The sequence below is a fragment of the Meleagris gallopavo genome, chromosome 17, assembly GCF_000146605.3.
Source record: "Meleagris gallopavo isolate NT-WF06-2002-E0010 breed Aviagen turkey brand Nicholas breeding stock chromosome 17, Turkey_5.1, whole genome shotgun sequence".
NCBI lineage: Eukaryota > Metazoa > Chordata > Aves > Galliformes > Phasianidae > Meleagris > Meleagris gallopavo.
In genome coordinates, this window is record NC_015027.2 from 12,650,370 (window position 1) to 12,664,250 (window position 13,881).

Here is a 13,881-nt window from a genome sequence, read left to right on the forward strand (position 1 = left end):
CGCTCGGGCCGCGTTCCCCGAGAGCGGCGCCGCCGCGGGAGGAGACGGCGGTAGAGATGGCGGGCTGAGCCGCCATGGTGCCGTGCGGAGCCGTGCTGTGGCGGCGGCTGCTGAGGAAGCGCTGGGTCCTCGGCGTCGTCTTCGGGCTGTCCCTCGTGTATTTCCTCAGCAGCACCTTCAAGCAGGTCGGGGCTGGAGGAGGACGCGCGTTGGGGGGTGGGGGAGAGCCGGTTTGTCTGGTTGCGCTGACGTCTCTCCTTGCAGGAAGAACGGACGGTGAGAGACCGGAACCTCCTTCAGGTGCAGGAGCACGAGCAGCCCATCCTGTGGAAGGAGCAGTTCAGCTCGGGGAACGGCAGCCACCTGAGCAACCAGTGCCGCAATTCCGTGCAGGGGAAGCTGCTCATCACGGACGAGCTGGGTACGCTCGGTGCCGAACGCTTTGTTGCCTGCCTGAGTGCCGGTGAGGGAGCCTGGTAACAAGGGCTGCTCACAGGGCGCCTGACGGCCGAGCCTCGCCTGTTGATGTTTCCGCGGTTGTACCAATGTGGCGGGCGCAGCACCTGCGTGTGGCTGTGTGCTGCCTGCAGGGCTGCCTCGCAGCCACCGAACGCCGGCTGCCCTCACACAGCACCGAAACACGCGCTGGGTGCTTGCAGGGCTATTTGTATCCCCTGCAATGCGTTCCTGTGGTCAGGCGTGTTAGCAGGAGCAATCGAGGAAACCTGATTGGCACAATTAGTGCTCAGCCGCAGCTAACGAGCTCATCTAACGCTTGTAAACCCTGGGATATTTCTGTCGCAGGTTTTCAAATTAACTCCAGGTGTTCAGTAGGTGAAGCCTTTCCTGCCGTGGCACGTGCCTCGTGTTGCTCCAGTGCTGGGCTGTTCTTGGCCAGCAGTGAAAGGCTGGATAAAAATAATGCTAATAAAAAACAGCACATCTTTTATGCATCAATATTAAACATAGCACTCCTGAGTTAATGCTCTCTGCTGAATCACCAAGCTCTCTAGAATCAGTGGTGCCTTTCACAGTCTCGTAGGGGTGGTACAGCTTCCATAAGGATGCATGCTGTGGTTATGGGCTGTTGAGGGCTCCCATAAGCAGTGAACATCACAGCTACTCTGTTTGGCTGAATCTAAGTCCCTTCTTCATGATGAACCGCAAAGAGAGTTACCCAGATTCAGACCAGATAAAGGAACATCTGTCAGTCCTGTTCCAGTATAATCACCATGGTTACCCTTTCCAGTGACAACAATAGACTATGCCAATAAGATATAACTTAAATATTACGCACATAAAGAATGGTGCTCTGTATACTGCATTAATGGGGCACATAGTAGTTGTGCAGACAGCACCAAGCTCTTGTACAGCTCAGCTCTGTGTCCAAGTATCATTTCAAGTAATTGCTATGTAGGACTTCAGTCAAATTGAGGAGGATCACAATAAAACAAATCTGTCAAGCAGTACACTTCTTCCTATAGCATTTCCATAGAACGTACATGGAATAAGTCTTCTCATTTCTTTCTATTTTTGTTTTTTTCTTCAGGCTACATCTGTGAGAGGAAGGACTTGCTGGTCAATGGCTGTTGTAATGTCAACGTGCCCAGTACCAAGCTGTACAGCTGTGACAGCTGCCTTCCCAACGGCTGCTGCAGTGTGTATGAGTACTGTGTGTCCTGCTGCCTGCAGCCCAACAAGGTGCACAGGCTTTCTTTTGCTTTTCAGCTGTGGCTAACTCTTGCTTGTCAGGAGCCTTTTCCTTAGAGGGGACGGTTCCTGCTTCCTGAAGGGTGAGAGAAGCCTGTGGCAAGCTATTAATAAAAGCTTAACAAAAATAAACCAAAAAAATCCATCCTTTCCCCCTTGGAGAGAGAAAGTAGTGGGAGCTCTGCAGCAGTTCAGCTTTAGTGGCATTTATGTGTTTGCTGAAGGGAAGTGACCGAAGAAAAGCCAGTCAGTACAAGAGCTCCCCTGTATTCTGCTGGCCAAGCAGAGAAAAGAGCTCCTCTGGATTTTCTCTCTCTCCTGCTGGGCTGTCACGATGTTAACTTTGAGGTGCTTGCTAGTAAACAGCCCTGCTTGGAAGCTGTATTCCTCTGAGGTTTGAGCTGCGTAGGTTATGGTGGGTTTTGACTACTTTATTGAAATAAGGTCTTTTTTTGATTGCCACTAATATTTTCTTGCTGACCATTGTAGCAACATCTTCTGGAACGTTTCTTGAACCGGGCAGCTATGGCTTTCCAAAACCTCTTCATGGCAGTGGAAGATCGTTTTGAGCTGTGTCTGGCAAAATGTAGGACTTCATCACAGGTAAGGCACCAGGATGTGTAATATCTGAAAAGTACCCGCGGTCCTGCAATTCGTTGCTCTGTTGTGCTTACAAAATGCAGTTGGAGGTGTTGTGCAACTGGAATACTTAATAGAGCAATAGGGATGAATTGTTACCATCTAGTTACGATTCAATGTGAAAATGCTGCAACATAGCAACTGTAATTATACATGTGGGAGCACAGTGATACTTGACTACGGAAGGTACTGTACTCTGTGGAAGAGTTTGGGAAGTTTTTGCATGCTTGTACTCTGGGTTTTAACCCTCAGTGAAAGGGTATTTGTTACAGTATGTGTGAACTGTTTAAGTCTCTCCTTCTGTTCCCAACAGAGTGTGCAGCATGAGAACACCTATAGAGATCCGATTGCAAAGTACTGCTATGGAGAATATCCCCCCGAGCTGCTGCCTGTGTGAAAGCTGCATGATTTGAGCCGCAAGGTGAAGGAACTGGAGACTAGAATCCAAAAGAGCAAGACAACAGCTGCTGCTTTACAAGAGCCTCATTGTAAATGGTTTATGGTATTTTCAGTGGCCAACCCAGAGGTGTACAGAATAAGCAAGAGACTTAAGTTCTGTGGAATTGAATCTTGCTTTCTTCAGCTGATATTGTGCACCTGCTTTGGGGCACTAGAAGGGGCGTTCTTTGAATCACTCTTCTACAATAGCTTGTGTTTTAGGATGCATGGAGTGGATCTAGCCTATAAAATATAGAAAAAGAGTCTAATATAGCTTTGCAGCTGTACCTGTAGGCTCAGTGGTCTCTGCAGTCCAGAGACTTCCCAGAACGGCAGTAATAATGACAGAACCTTTGCTTTTAGGGAGTAAAGTGTGCCTGTTGTTTCTCTGGAGTGCTATCCTAATGTGCATGGTGTACACTACATCTGTAATTATGAATTATTTATTCAGTTTATATGGATTTCCAGCTGGAAGTATCGATGCTTTGCATAACTAGTTGTTGATGTCTTTCAGCCCTTGTTTCTTTGTATCATGTAAAAAGGATATTTTACATCCTTACTAAAATTGGTAGGTGCTTTTCCCTCCTTAGTCTAAAGGATTTATATTGGCTTTCATGGCTATAGTGCTTGTGTTCCCCTTAGTGACTTTAAAGCATTTGAAACTCCAATGGAGTTGTTATCTGTCAAAGTCCTCTAGCATGAGAGAAGAGCAGAGATCTCCCTGTGATGGGACCTTTGCTGTCTGTAAGTGCTTTCCTTAGTTCTCTGCAGCAGTTTGCTTGAGCAGGAGCACAAGCCTTGCAAACAGCTCTTTGCCTGTCCGCTTGCTGACAGGAAACAAAGAAGATTTATTTGCTTGAATTTGTTCAGGAGTCAGTAATTCAATTGTGCTTCACTTCTGGTTGTGCAGGAGGCAGAAGGGTGGAGTTCTTCCAGGATCCTTGCCTAATGAGGTCCTTGTTCATGAAGTAAATATGCTAGAATGTTAGAATATGGTGCAAGCCTTCTCTGAGGGCAGTGTGTTGTGGAGCTCGCTTAAACCATCAGGGTGTTTTTTTTACTTTGCTGCTCTGAAGTTTCAGCCTGATCAGAATGGCAGTAGAACAGAGTTGGTTCTCCCAGTTTTCTACAGTTGACTCCTTAAGTAAGGCTGCTCAGCACAGAGGAGATGGGTAGAGAACGTGTAAGATATTGACTAAATCTGTGCTTTCCCTACATGTCACTATGTGAAGGCCGAGCACCAGACAAAACTGGGCTGTTTTTTTGCTATGCAAAGCCTCATTTTCCCTGTTTTTACCCCAGCCATCTCTGTGCAGCAAGGCCACTTCAGTGATTCTGACTTTGTATATGCACGTTTAAACTGCTGCTTCCTATTCCCGGTCTGAAAGAAAAACAATCTACGGAGGCTTTATTAAAAAACAAGCGCTGTGGTGGAGTGTCCTTGTGCAAAAGGTACCTGTACAATGCTACAGCAAGGTATCCTATGTTTCCAGTTAAAATTTTTGTGATATAAACAAGTAGTGTTACCAACCACCTGATACAATCCACTCGCATTGTTTTCATTGTTCTTTCCCAGCACTCATCAAGTGAGACATTGGTTCTGTCCGCAGATCTCCTTGAAAGTCTTGTTTCTCCCAAGGCTGTGGTGTGAGCAGTTTATCCGGATGGAAACATCTCCCCTTTGCTGCCATCCTATGGCAAGTCGCTGCAGCAAGCGTGATGCAGGGTGAAGGTGCAATATGAAATGCTGTCTTAAGAGGGTAGCAGAGGTTACTCGCTTCTCTTTCCAGTGTTAAACAGATTCTTCACCTCCCTTCCACACTTCATAAGGGAAGGCCAAGGGGTTGGTCTTGTTATATTCCTACTGGGATGCATTCCCACGTGTCACATTGCTGCACAAAGATCGAGGTACTGATGGCTTACCCTGGATTTCTTTTCCAACTTGGTATTTATTCTTCCTCTGGTGATATCTCTGCCTTGAAGCAGTAACTGTGAGAAATCGTAAGAGCCAGCTTAATGTGGATGGCTTTAGAGGGAGTTCCTGCTCCCTCTCAGAGGGGTGTTCAGCAGAGCGTTGTAACCATTGCCCACTCACTGTGGCAGAGTGCATCTTCCTTCCCTGGTTGTTAGGCTGTTCAAGTCGTCTATGCTATGTGTTAAATCATTAAAAATGTATCTGTGTTCCAAAATACTGCTGCTTCCCGTGTCTTCCCTCGATCTACAACAGAACTTGATTTCTGTCATTTATAATAATATTAATACCAGTGAGAAATGGCAGCAACTTGCATCTAGTGAGGAGCAGGTATGATATTTGGCTATCCCAATTTGGAAGGAGAAACCTATGGCACCAGGGTGAAGTAGTGATCACTGCAGCTGCTTTAGCTGAACTTGAGTCTTTGGCCTTGAAACCACATGCTGTGCTGCTCCATTAGGGTGGTGGTAGGAGAACTGGATGAGTTGTTAACGTGGTGGACCAGAGTTCTGGTTTGAGGCCTGTACAGAACTTCTGATGAGTTGGGGGTGATGGTTTCTACATTTGCAGTCTCAGTCACAGTTGCAGTTTGTCACTTGAGCTCCTTTCAGTGCTGGAGCTGTAATCACTCAGAGGAATTTCAGGCAAATAAGCGAGGATTAGCGGATTGTCAGTTCTGAATATAAAGCAAATCCTCAACACCAGTCTTACTTCTGACATGCTTTCAAAAAGCAAATGCTTTTCTGACTGTCCTCATCATTTTGCTGGACAAACTTGAGCTTTAGGATTTGTTCTGTCTTGTGCTAGTCACTTAAACTGCAAACAGACTGGTTCCTTTAGCTTAGCTCCATAATGTGGTATTTGCTCTTTGCTTATTCTAGTCTAGAAGAGGTGGGGGAGGAAACAAAAAGAATTCTCTAACTCAGCAAGTCAACAAAAATGGAGTACAGCAAATTATTGGTGCTTTAATTAAAGTCCTTTACGTTGTTTTACAACCTGGAGCAAACAACTACATGCAGAATAGGGAAAAATGCCAACTTCAGAACCTGTGGGGACTGATGTGAGGGTACGCAGTTGTTCATTTTTTGATCAATATCTGATTAAAAAGACAGTTCTAACTAATATTTTCAAAGAAATCTGACTTGTGACAATGTGTGTTATCTACATGATGATTTCTGTTTTTGAGGCAATCGGGTTACAAGAGATTTTCTTTAATAAATCATTGTTCTTAGTAGTTTAGAAGTATAAGTCTTAGTCCAGAATTCTCAGAATGCCTTCAGATTGAAGTATGTTTGTTGCTGTGACCTGCTGCTTCACCTTGCAGCAACTGAACAGATCAATATGATGGGAAAAGGTGTTTCACCAGAGGTGAAATGACAGAAGGATTAGCATGATAGAAAGGTGCTATAAAAGAAGGGAAGAAGATTGCTCACCTGTATCAGAAGATTCCAGTTCACAGAGGAGAGCTTCACTATGGAGGAACCTTGAGGAAGAGCTCCTTCCCCAGCAGCAACCAGCCCTCAAATGAGGTCTAAGAGAGGTGCAGCCAGGCTCCATCCCTTCCTATCACACAGCTGAATTGCCTTCACCTGTGCTGCCAGGGCTGATGGCTCCTTTCCCCAGGTGCTCCATCAGTGCTTCAGGCCATGACTCAACAGTTCCCATACATACCTACAGCGTAACACAAAGTCACAGAACAGAGAAAACTAAAAAATTATTCCAGCTGAGAAGCTTGTCTTGTAGAAACCCTTCTAGTATGTATTTCAGCTAAGAGAACAGAATACAAATTATAGCTGCAAAAGGACTGGAGGCAGGGGTTGGTTCACCTGTAGTTTTCCATGGGTGAGATTACAGTTAATCTGTTTCTGTTATTAATGGTTGAACTCAGGGATGGCAGATGATTTCTTGTCAGTTTAACAAAGCTTCCAATAAAATGCAGCTCACATTTATCCAGTATGTTCTCTGTCTCTCTGGATGCACCTACAGAGTGGGAATCAAGGTGAATGCAGATCAGATGCCAACTGTTCATGTTCTGTTCCTGCCCTGCACAGAATCTGTTTAAGTTCCTTGGAGTCAGAAGACAACCCCACTCAGGTAGTTTGGATTGCTTCACATGAAGGGTCTCATGTGCCTTTTGGTACGAGTAGAATGGCTTGAGTTGGAAGGAACTTCAACATCACCTATTTCCAGCTGCTGCCAGGGCAGGGCTGCCTAACACTGCACCAGGCACCAGCTCAGGCTGCCCAGGGCCCCATCCATGGCCTTGGGCAGCTCCAGGATGGGGCACCCACAGCTCTGTGGGCAGCCTGGGCCAGTGCCTCACTGCCCTCCCAGTGGAACATTTCCCTGACATCTGATCTACATCTCCTCTCTCGAAGTTCTAAACCAATCCCCCTTGTCCTATCACTACCTGCCTGTGTAAAAAGTTGATTTCCTTCCTGCTTTAAGCTCCCTTTAAGGATTGGAAAGGTTGATGCTGTCTTCCGTGTGTGTAGGAAGTGACACTGTTGGGAGAAGTGGATGAAGATAGGCTGAGCACCTGACTTAGAGCCAATGTGACATCCGAGGCTGTAGGCATGTGCATCCGTTAGCTCTGTGACACTGGTGGGGCAGCGTGCCCGTCAGTCCCAGCTGCTGGAGTCTCATGGAGATGAGAATCAACAGCGCTCTGACTGACATCAATGCCGACGTGCTGCTTTATCTCACAGGAGATTTGCTTACTTGGAGGCTTCCTTGGTCTGACTGCCTGCTGTGGTGTTTTGGTTAAAACAAGAGTCCCAGATTCTAAGATGTAAGGGACAGGAACATCAAACATCCCCTCACACACCTCTGCTTTCCTCCTCCCTTTCCCACCTGCTCCACCAAGAGCTCTCTTTCTGCTCTTTGTCCCACTGTCATTCTAAACTCACTTTCATTTTCCTGCTCTGGTTCCTCTTGATTTTTTTTCCCTCAGGCCCTTACATCTTCTTTCCCTCCCCCTGCTTTGCTTTAGATCCATCTCACTGAAGGTTGAAACAGAACAGCAGGAATCTTCACTCCTAGAGGAAATGTTCCTTTTCCTAGTAAGCAAAGGTATTGCAGTACTATCCCTGCAACAGAATATCTCTATTTTGATCCCTCCTTTTCAATTTCTCTTCACCCCACTTTGATCAAGCGATAGCTGTTGCTCCCAGTTTTCTCAGCCTGCCTTTGCTTTGAGTATTTATGCAAAATTCCATGGCATCACGGTTGCAGTATGTGTTAAAGGGCTCCTTGACACCTAACCAGAGTTCTGGGAGAGAAAAGTGGGGCTGTCCCATGCTGCCATGTGGGGTGGGAAGCAGAGCAGGAGCGTTGTTGCTTCTCCCATGCTTCCCTAGGAACTCAAATCTGGGTCCCATTGTGCAAACACGTCTCTGATGTACGGGTTTGTATGTGGTTTAATGGGCCAGAAATGGCACCAGCATCAATTATGTCAGAATGAACCCAGATGAGCTGCATTGTGGACCTCCCTCCCTCTGTGTGGAAGCCCAGCCCTATGCTGAAGAGCAATGCCACAGAAATAAATACACACATGGGACAGTTTTTTTCCTGTCCTGATTGTAGGTTCAAGCTGGGCTCTATCTGCATCATGTGTATTCCTGTTGGTGAAAGATTTGCAGTTGGAAGTGAGATGAACCAGTGATGCCTCCCTGGAGGCATTCAAGGCCAGGCTGGATGTGGCTCTGGGCAGCCTGGTCTGCTGGTTGGAGACCCTGCACACAGCAGGATGAGCACTGTGGTCCTTTTCAACCCAGGCCATTCTATCATTCTGTGATATGATTCTATGATGCACAAAGACCAGCACAGAGTTAAACCCAAATGTTCAGTGGTTGCAAGGGAGGTCCATGATGAGCTTAAAAATAAGTGAGAGGCTGTGCTTGTTTATTGTCTGGAGGTGAGTACTGAAGTCACGGTGCTTTAAGTTCCTCTTTACAACTGTAGAGGTCTCATTTTTCCTTTCCTGTGTGAGAGCTGAGGTTTCTGTGTGTCTGCCTTACTGCAACAAATGAGACTCATGAGCTGATGACAAGGACAGCCCTGTTATTTGCAGTGTGAATACGATAAAAATCCAACTGCGCCCTGGAGGTGCATGATTTTTTTCTGTGCAGCAAATGGAAAGTCCCTTGTGGTTTTGGGTTTGGCTTTTTTGGGGGGAGGCAGGAATACAAGTAATAGCTATGGAGGATCTGTTAAGGAACTGTAATTGTTAGGAAATCCTGAGTCCTACAACACAAAGAATAGTGGGGGCCGGTGGAATTGTTTGGAATGCCATAAGTGCTGTAAGCTGGGTACAGATGGAGAGCTTTGGACCTCCTTGGGCTTCTCCTTGGCTAGTTTCCATAGCAAAGCCGATATATTTTGTCCTTAAACCAGGATTTGCAGTGGAAACACTGCCACAAAACAGGGCACTAGCACAAATCAAGGCATCAGCGAGGCTCAGTGAAACACTGTGTGATGTGACACTGTATGCAGTTGTCATGGCCCTGCCACATCAAGGTTAGAATGGGAAGGTGAGTGGCTGGCACTCGCTCCATCAAACAGAGATGTTGGTTTTGCAGGTAGCCCAGGCAGGGTGAGGCCTGCACGCTCTGTTGCTTCTAACAACCAGATAATGAATATGCTTCCAGAGGTCGTGCTTCTCGTAGTGGAAGCTGCAGCTGCCTGTGATCTGTGATCTGTGTTTCCGTCAGGGGAAAGGGAGGTGTAGTTAATTCAGGTCTGCTCAACAGAGATGTATTGATCAGGGCTCTCCTTCCCGTGGCTGGACGTCTGCCATCGCAGTGCTAGGGCCATGCATCAAACCGGGATGGCAAAAACAAGGACATGTTGCCTCAGTGCTGGAAGTGATGAGGCTGTGCTGGGCAGCTTCAGTGCCGAGCTTCAGCAGCTCCAGAACAATTCTGCCCCAGCCTTCAGAGGGTCAGGAAGACTCTAAAATCAAGTGAAAAGGGCGCATCTTGTGCATGTCATTGCAAATACGCTGCGTGAGTAGCTATAAGGTTAAAACCATGGGTTCCATGTGAGCAGCTTGTGCTGGATCACAGATTTCAGGCAAAAATGGGCAAAACAAGACTTGTTTGTGGCATCTGGGAGAAGTTACACAGAGCTGCTTGCAGAGGAACTGAACGTTGCAAGAATTAGATGGAGCGGATGTTTCCTCCTTCTCTACTAGCAGTGCTTGGACGTGGGTGATGACACGCTTTATAGCTACTAGTTTTCATATTGCAGTGTGTTATTTCACACAAAACTAGAAACCCTCGTATTCTGGTTCTGTAGTATACACTGTAATGACGTTTTATTTCTGCAGAGCTGCCCCACTTATCGTCCTTCTCCCACTTTTCCTTCCTGCCCGTTTCCCCGAATAGCTGCGCCTGTTTTGTTCATGTGTTGCACAGGGAAAGATGGACACCAACAAGTTAGCTAATTACTGAGAGTTTCTGTCCAGCCTCGTGCCATTAGCTGAAGTAACAGAGCAAAATGGCACGATGGCTCTCGCACTTCTCATTGTGCCAGGACTTTTGGTGCAGTAGGACTGTCTTCTGGGGCTGTCACCAGTAGCTTTTGATTTTCCACACCTGCTGTTTTATCTCAGCGTGCAATACTGCAATCCTCCTCAGCTTTCCAGAAGGGTTGTTAGGGTGCAGTGCTGTCAGCCCCTCTCATCCCCAGTTTGTTCTACGAGCTAGCAGAGCTGAGTGCTGGCATGCTGAGCACCACGAAGAACCGTCCTTTGACCATTGGCAGTCCTCCTTCCCACCGGTGGCATCGCTCCTGTCAGCTGTCAGCTTTTACTCCTGTACCCAAATTTTTTGGTGCTGTAACCTGAGCTTCTATCCTCAGTGCAACCCATGGCTCTTGTCAATGTCATCTCCTTCGGCCGTGTTTACTGCAGACACTTTTTGTCTCATCACTGTGATTATATCAGCTCCCGTGGTTGTACTTTCACCTCATTACTGAAATAAAGTGAACATTAATGAGAGTCATCCAGCTAAACCTTTGCTCACCTCGCTGGAAATTTATTCTAACAATGACAAGCAGATGCATGTGGATCTGTGTAAAGCCAGCTTTTTTCTCACCCCTACCTCACTACCTACCATGTGTTAAGTAAAGTATTTTGTTACTAAGCGCAGATGATGCAAAAGAATCCAAATACATTATCCAGCCTTAGTGAGGACAAACTATATTGGTTAAACACTGGTCTGCTGCACAGTTCCTTTATGACTGAAGGTTCAGTGTCAATGCTGTGTCTGGGAAAGGTTTCTTCTATCTGGCTCGCAAGGTAAATTAGCTCTCGGGGATGCTACAGGGCATGCTAGGAAAGCTGAAGTTATTACCACGAGTTTACAGTACTTACACCTATAAATGAGGTGTAGCATTGAGGGAGAGGTGGGAATTGTTCACAAAAAACACAGCGAGGCTTCAAGCTGAAAGAAGAAATGTATCTAGATAAGCAAAAGTTAATGAGATGTGACAAACTGCATGGTGCTGAGTGAAGAGGTTCATGAGATCTCTTTTCTGATCAGAATTTAGGTTTACCATAAGAGCAGCAATGCTACTACTGGTTGCTGCAAGGGAAGACATTTTGGTGGAGATGGTTTGGCTTTTTGGTCTCTTGTTGGCTTGTTTGCTTTTAGTTTTGGTTTGTTCATCTGTTCTAGTGGAAGACTGGAGAAAAAGGATTCTCTTTTCATTAAGTCCTCTTACACACAGCTGCTGTGACATGGTTCTGTGCTGTCTGAGGCCACAGCACGGGTTAATGGGGAAGGTACTGCCACTGACTGAAAGGACTGCATCCTCTGAATGTGTTTGCATCAAAGTATTGTGAGCCAGATTAGTTTAAGATGACCAAAATGTTTCTTCCAGAAAATTTGCATACTTTTTAAAGAGCTTTTATCAGAAAATAAAGATGTTGTTCACTCCAGACAATGCTGAGAGCAGACAAACTCCTTTGTTTTTGTAAGTATAAAGATATGTCTTGCTAAAAAATGCCTCTGGCTTGTATGGTAGACCTTAGAATGCTTTCAGATATTTACTTTAGGCTCTCAAATAAAAAAAGTAATCCAAGAAATACCAAAGCATAGTTAAATCTGAAGAAGGGAGTGAAATGTCGTAGGGATGTTCTGACCTGTTTTGAAGTCCAGGCTGTAGGAGTATTTCCTCCCTTGTATAGGTTTGTGATTTGTAGCAGAGAGTTCCCAAGGACGAGGACGTAGCCGTGTCACCAACAGAGATGCTCTCTAGCAGGAGGGCTGCCCAAGTTAGCCTTTTCAAATGTCAAACTCCTAAGCAAAATAGATAAAGTTGGATCAAGGTAACCCTTTACAAAGGTTGGTGAAATAACATGATCGCCCTTTGGCAGAGGGAAGGAATTGAGACGTGGTGTTTAAGAGACATCAGTGTTGACAGGAGGTGGAGCACGAGGACTTGGGTACCCACTGCAGGTGGTCAGGTTGCTGTCCTGCTCTGCCTTGAGGAGATTCTGAACCTCTCTGTCTGAGTTGTGGCTGTTGTGCCTGGAAATAGCACTGACTCACGTCAATGGTAGTGAACTCTTTGAATTAGAAGGTTGAAATATGCCTTATGAAATAATATATGTGTTTAGTTGGAGAGATTTTTAAAAGACCCTATCTTAAACCAGCCTTTGGTATGGCCACAGACAAAATGAAGCAGGATCTGTGTAGGAAAGGCGAATTAAATAATGTTCAGTTCACATTTCATGGCCATTCCTACTGGTCCTGCAAGTGCTCTGTTTTGAAAATAGTCTGTCAGCTGCCGGTGCTCGCTGCACAGATTGTTCTTTTCCCTTCATGTGCACATCTCCCTCTTCTCCCACCTGCTGCCCAGCTTGGCTTTTCCTCATCTTGGTGCCCAGGAAATGCCAGTGTCTGCTTGAATGAGCTGTGCTATAAATCAAAGTGTCATCACTTAGCTGGCAGAAGTGATTTAATTAAAGCGTCATACCGTCCCCAGAGCCTCTCCCCACCTGACTGCTAATCAACCTTCATCAGCAGGAGGAAAACGTGACCCTTCTTAGAACTGAGCAGGAGAGACTGAAGGAGAGACTGCTAATTGCAGTTGCAGAGATCAGCCTCGTCACTTGTCTCTGATCCGTAAGCTGCTTCTTCAAACACTGCTGTCCTGGTCTCTCGCAAGCAGCGCTTAGCTCCATTCGTAGAGGAATTATTTAGCATCATGTCAGCCTCCGCTTTCCCTCAAAAATGTGTTTGGCTGATGAGACATTTAACAGCATCCTATTGTGCATTTACGTATTGGAGCAACTTTTTATGTCCTGAGTGCTGCTGTAGCTGGAATGAGCAATTTATACATAAGTATCTTCTGTGCACTGTGAATGCACTCCTAGTTAGGCAGTGCTGTACAGTTAACACTGCAGATCACTAAGCCAAAAATGGTCACGCCAGTATGAAATTACAGAGCAGGCACTATTAGACATTGCTGTCCTGTGTCAGCTGCTGAATAATTAGTTGATGACTTTTATTTCTTGTGTCATAGTGATGATTTCTGTGCGAGCCAGAGTCCCGTTTGAGTTTGGTGTCCCCATCACATAGGGCTGCAGCTGTGATAACGGGAATCTCAGCCTCCATCCACAGGGTCACATGAGCAGAAGGGAATTGGAGGAGTGTTGTACGTGAGATGATTGCAATATGATCATTTCTGCTTTATTTATTTTATTTTTATTTATTTTACCACTTCCACAGGCATTAGAGGGTACCTCTCTGCTTTTGGAGCCTACAGCAGTGTCTCATTGTGGATTTTGGGTGAGCCAGTGAGCCCAACACGCTGCTTTGTGCTGCTCCTCAACCTGCAGTACAGATGTCAGCTACAGCAGCACTCCTCCAGTTCCATCCTTGCACTACCTCGTGTTGCACAGGGCACAGCCTCAGGGCTGGGTGCTCTGCAGTCTGACCGCAGCCATTGCCGTGATGGTTAAGCAGCTGTTTCCTTTGCAAGTCTATAATTTTGAGGGTTTATTACACAGACATAAAAGTCCCCTCCGGGCAGAGACCTGGCAGACACAACGCAGCCAGGGAGCTGTTGAATCATTTGTTAGTTAGTTTGGTTTTGCATCTGCTGGGCAATTT

General features: G+C 46.1%; 1 protein-coding gene across 2 annotated transcripts; it reads left to right on the plus strand.

The window, feature by feature from the left end:
• Positions 1–6: 6 nt before the first annotated feature.
• Positions 7–5,055, plus strand: C17H12orf49 (chromosome 17 C12orf49 homolog). 2 transcript variants are annotated; one of them, XM_019621188.2, is made up of 5 exons: positions 7–185; positions 265–463; positions 1,550–1,701; positions 2,200–2,313; positions 2,663–5,055. In XM_019621188.2, exons 1-5 carry the CDS (start codon positions 75–77, stop codon positions 2,744–2,746), a joined length of 660 nt encoding a protein of 219 aa, XP_019476733.1. In that variant the 5' UTR covers positions 7–74; the 3' UTR covers positions 2,747–5,055. The 2 variants fall into 2 exon arrangements, with proteins under 2 accessions (XP_019476733.1, XP_003211166.1); XM_003211118.4 differs by having other exon boundaries at positions 265–421.
• Positions 5,056–13,881: the final 8,826 nt, after the last annotated feature.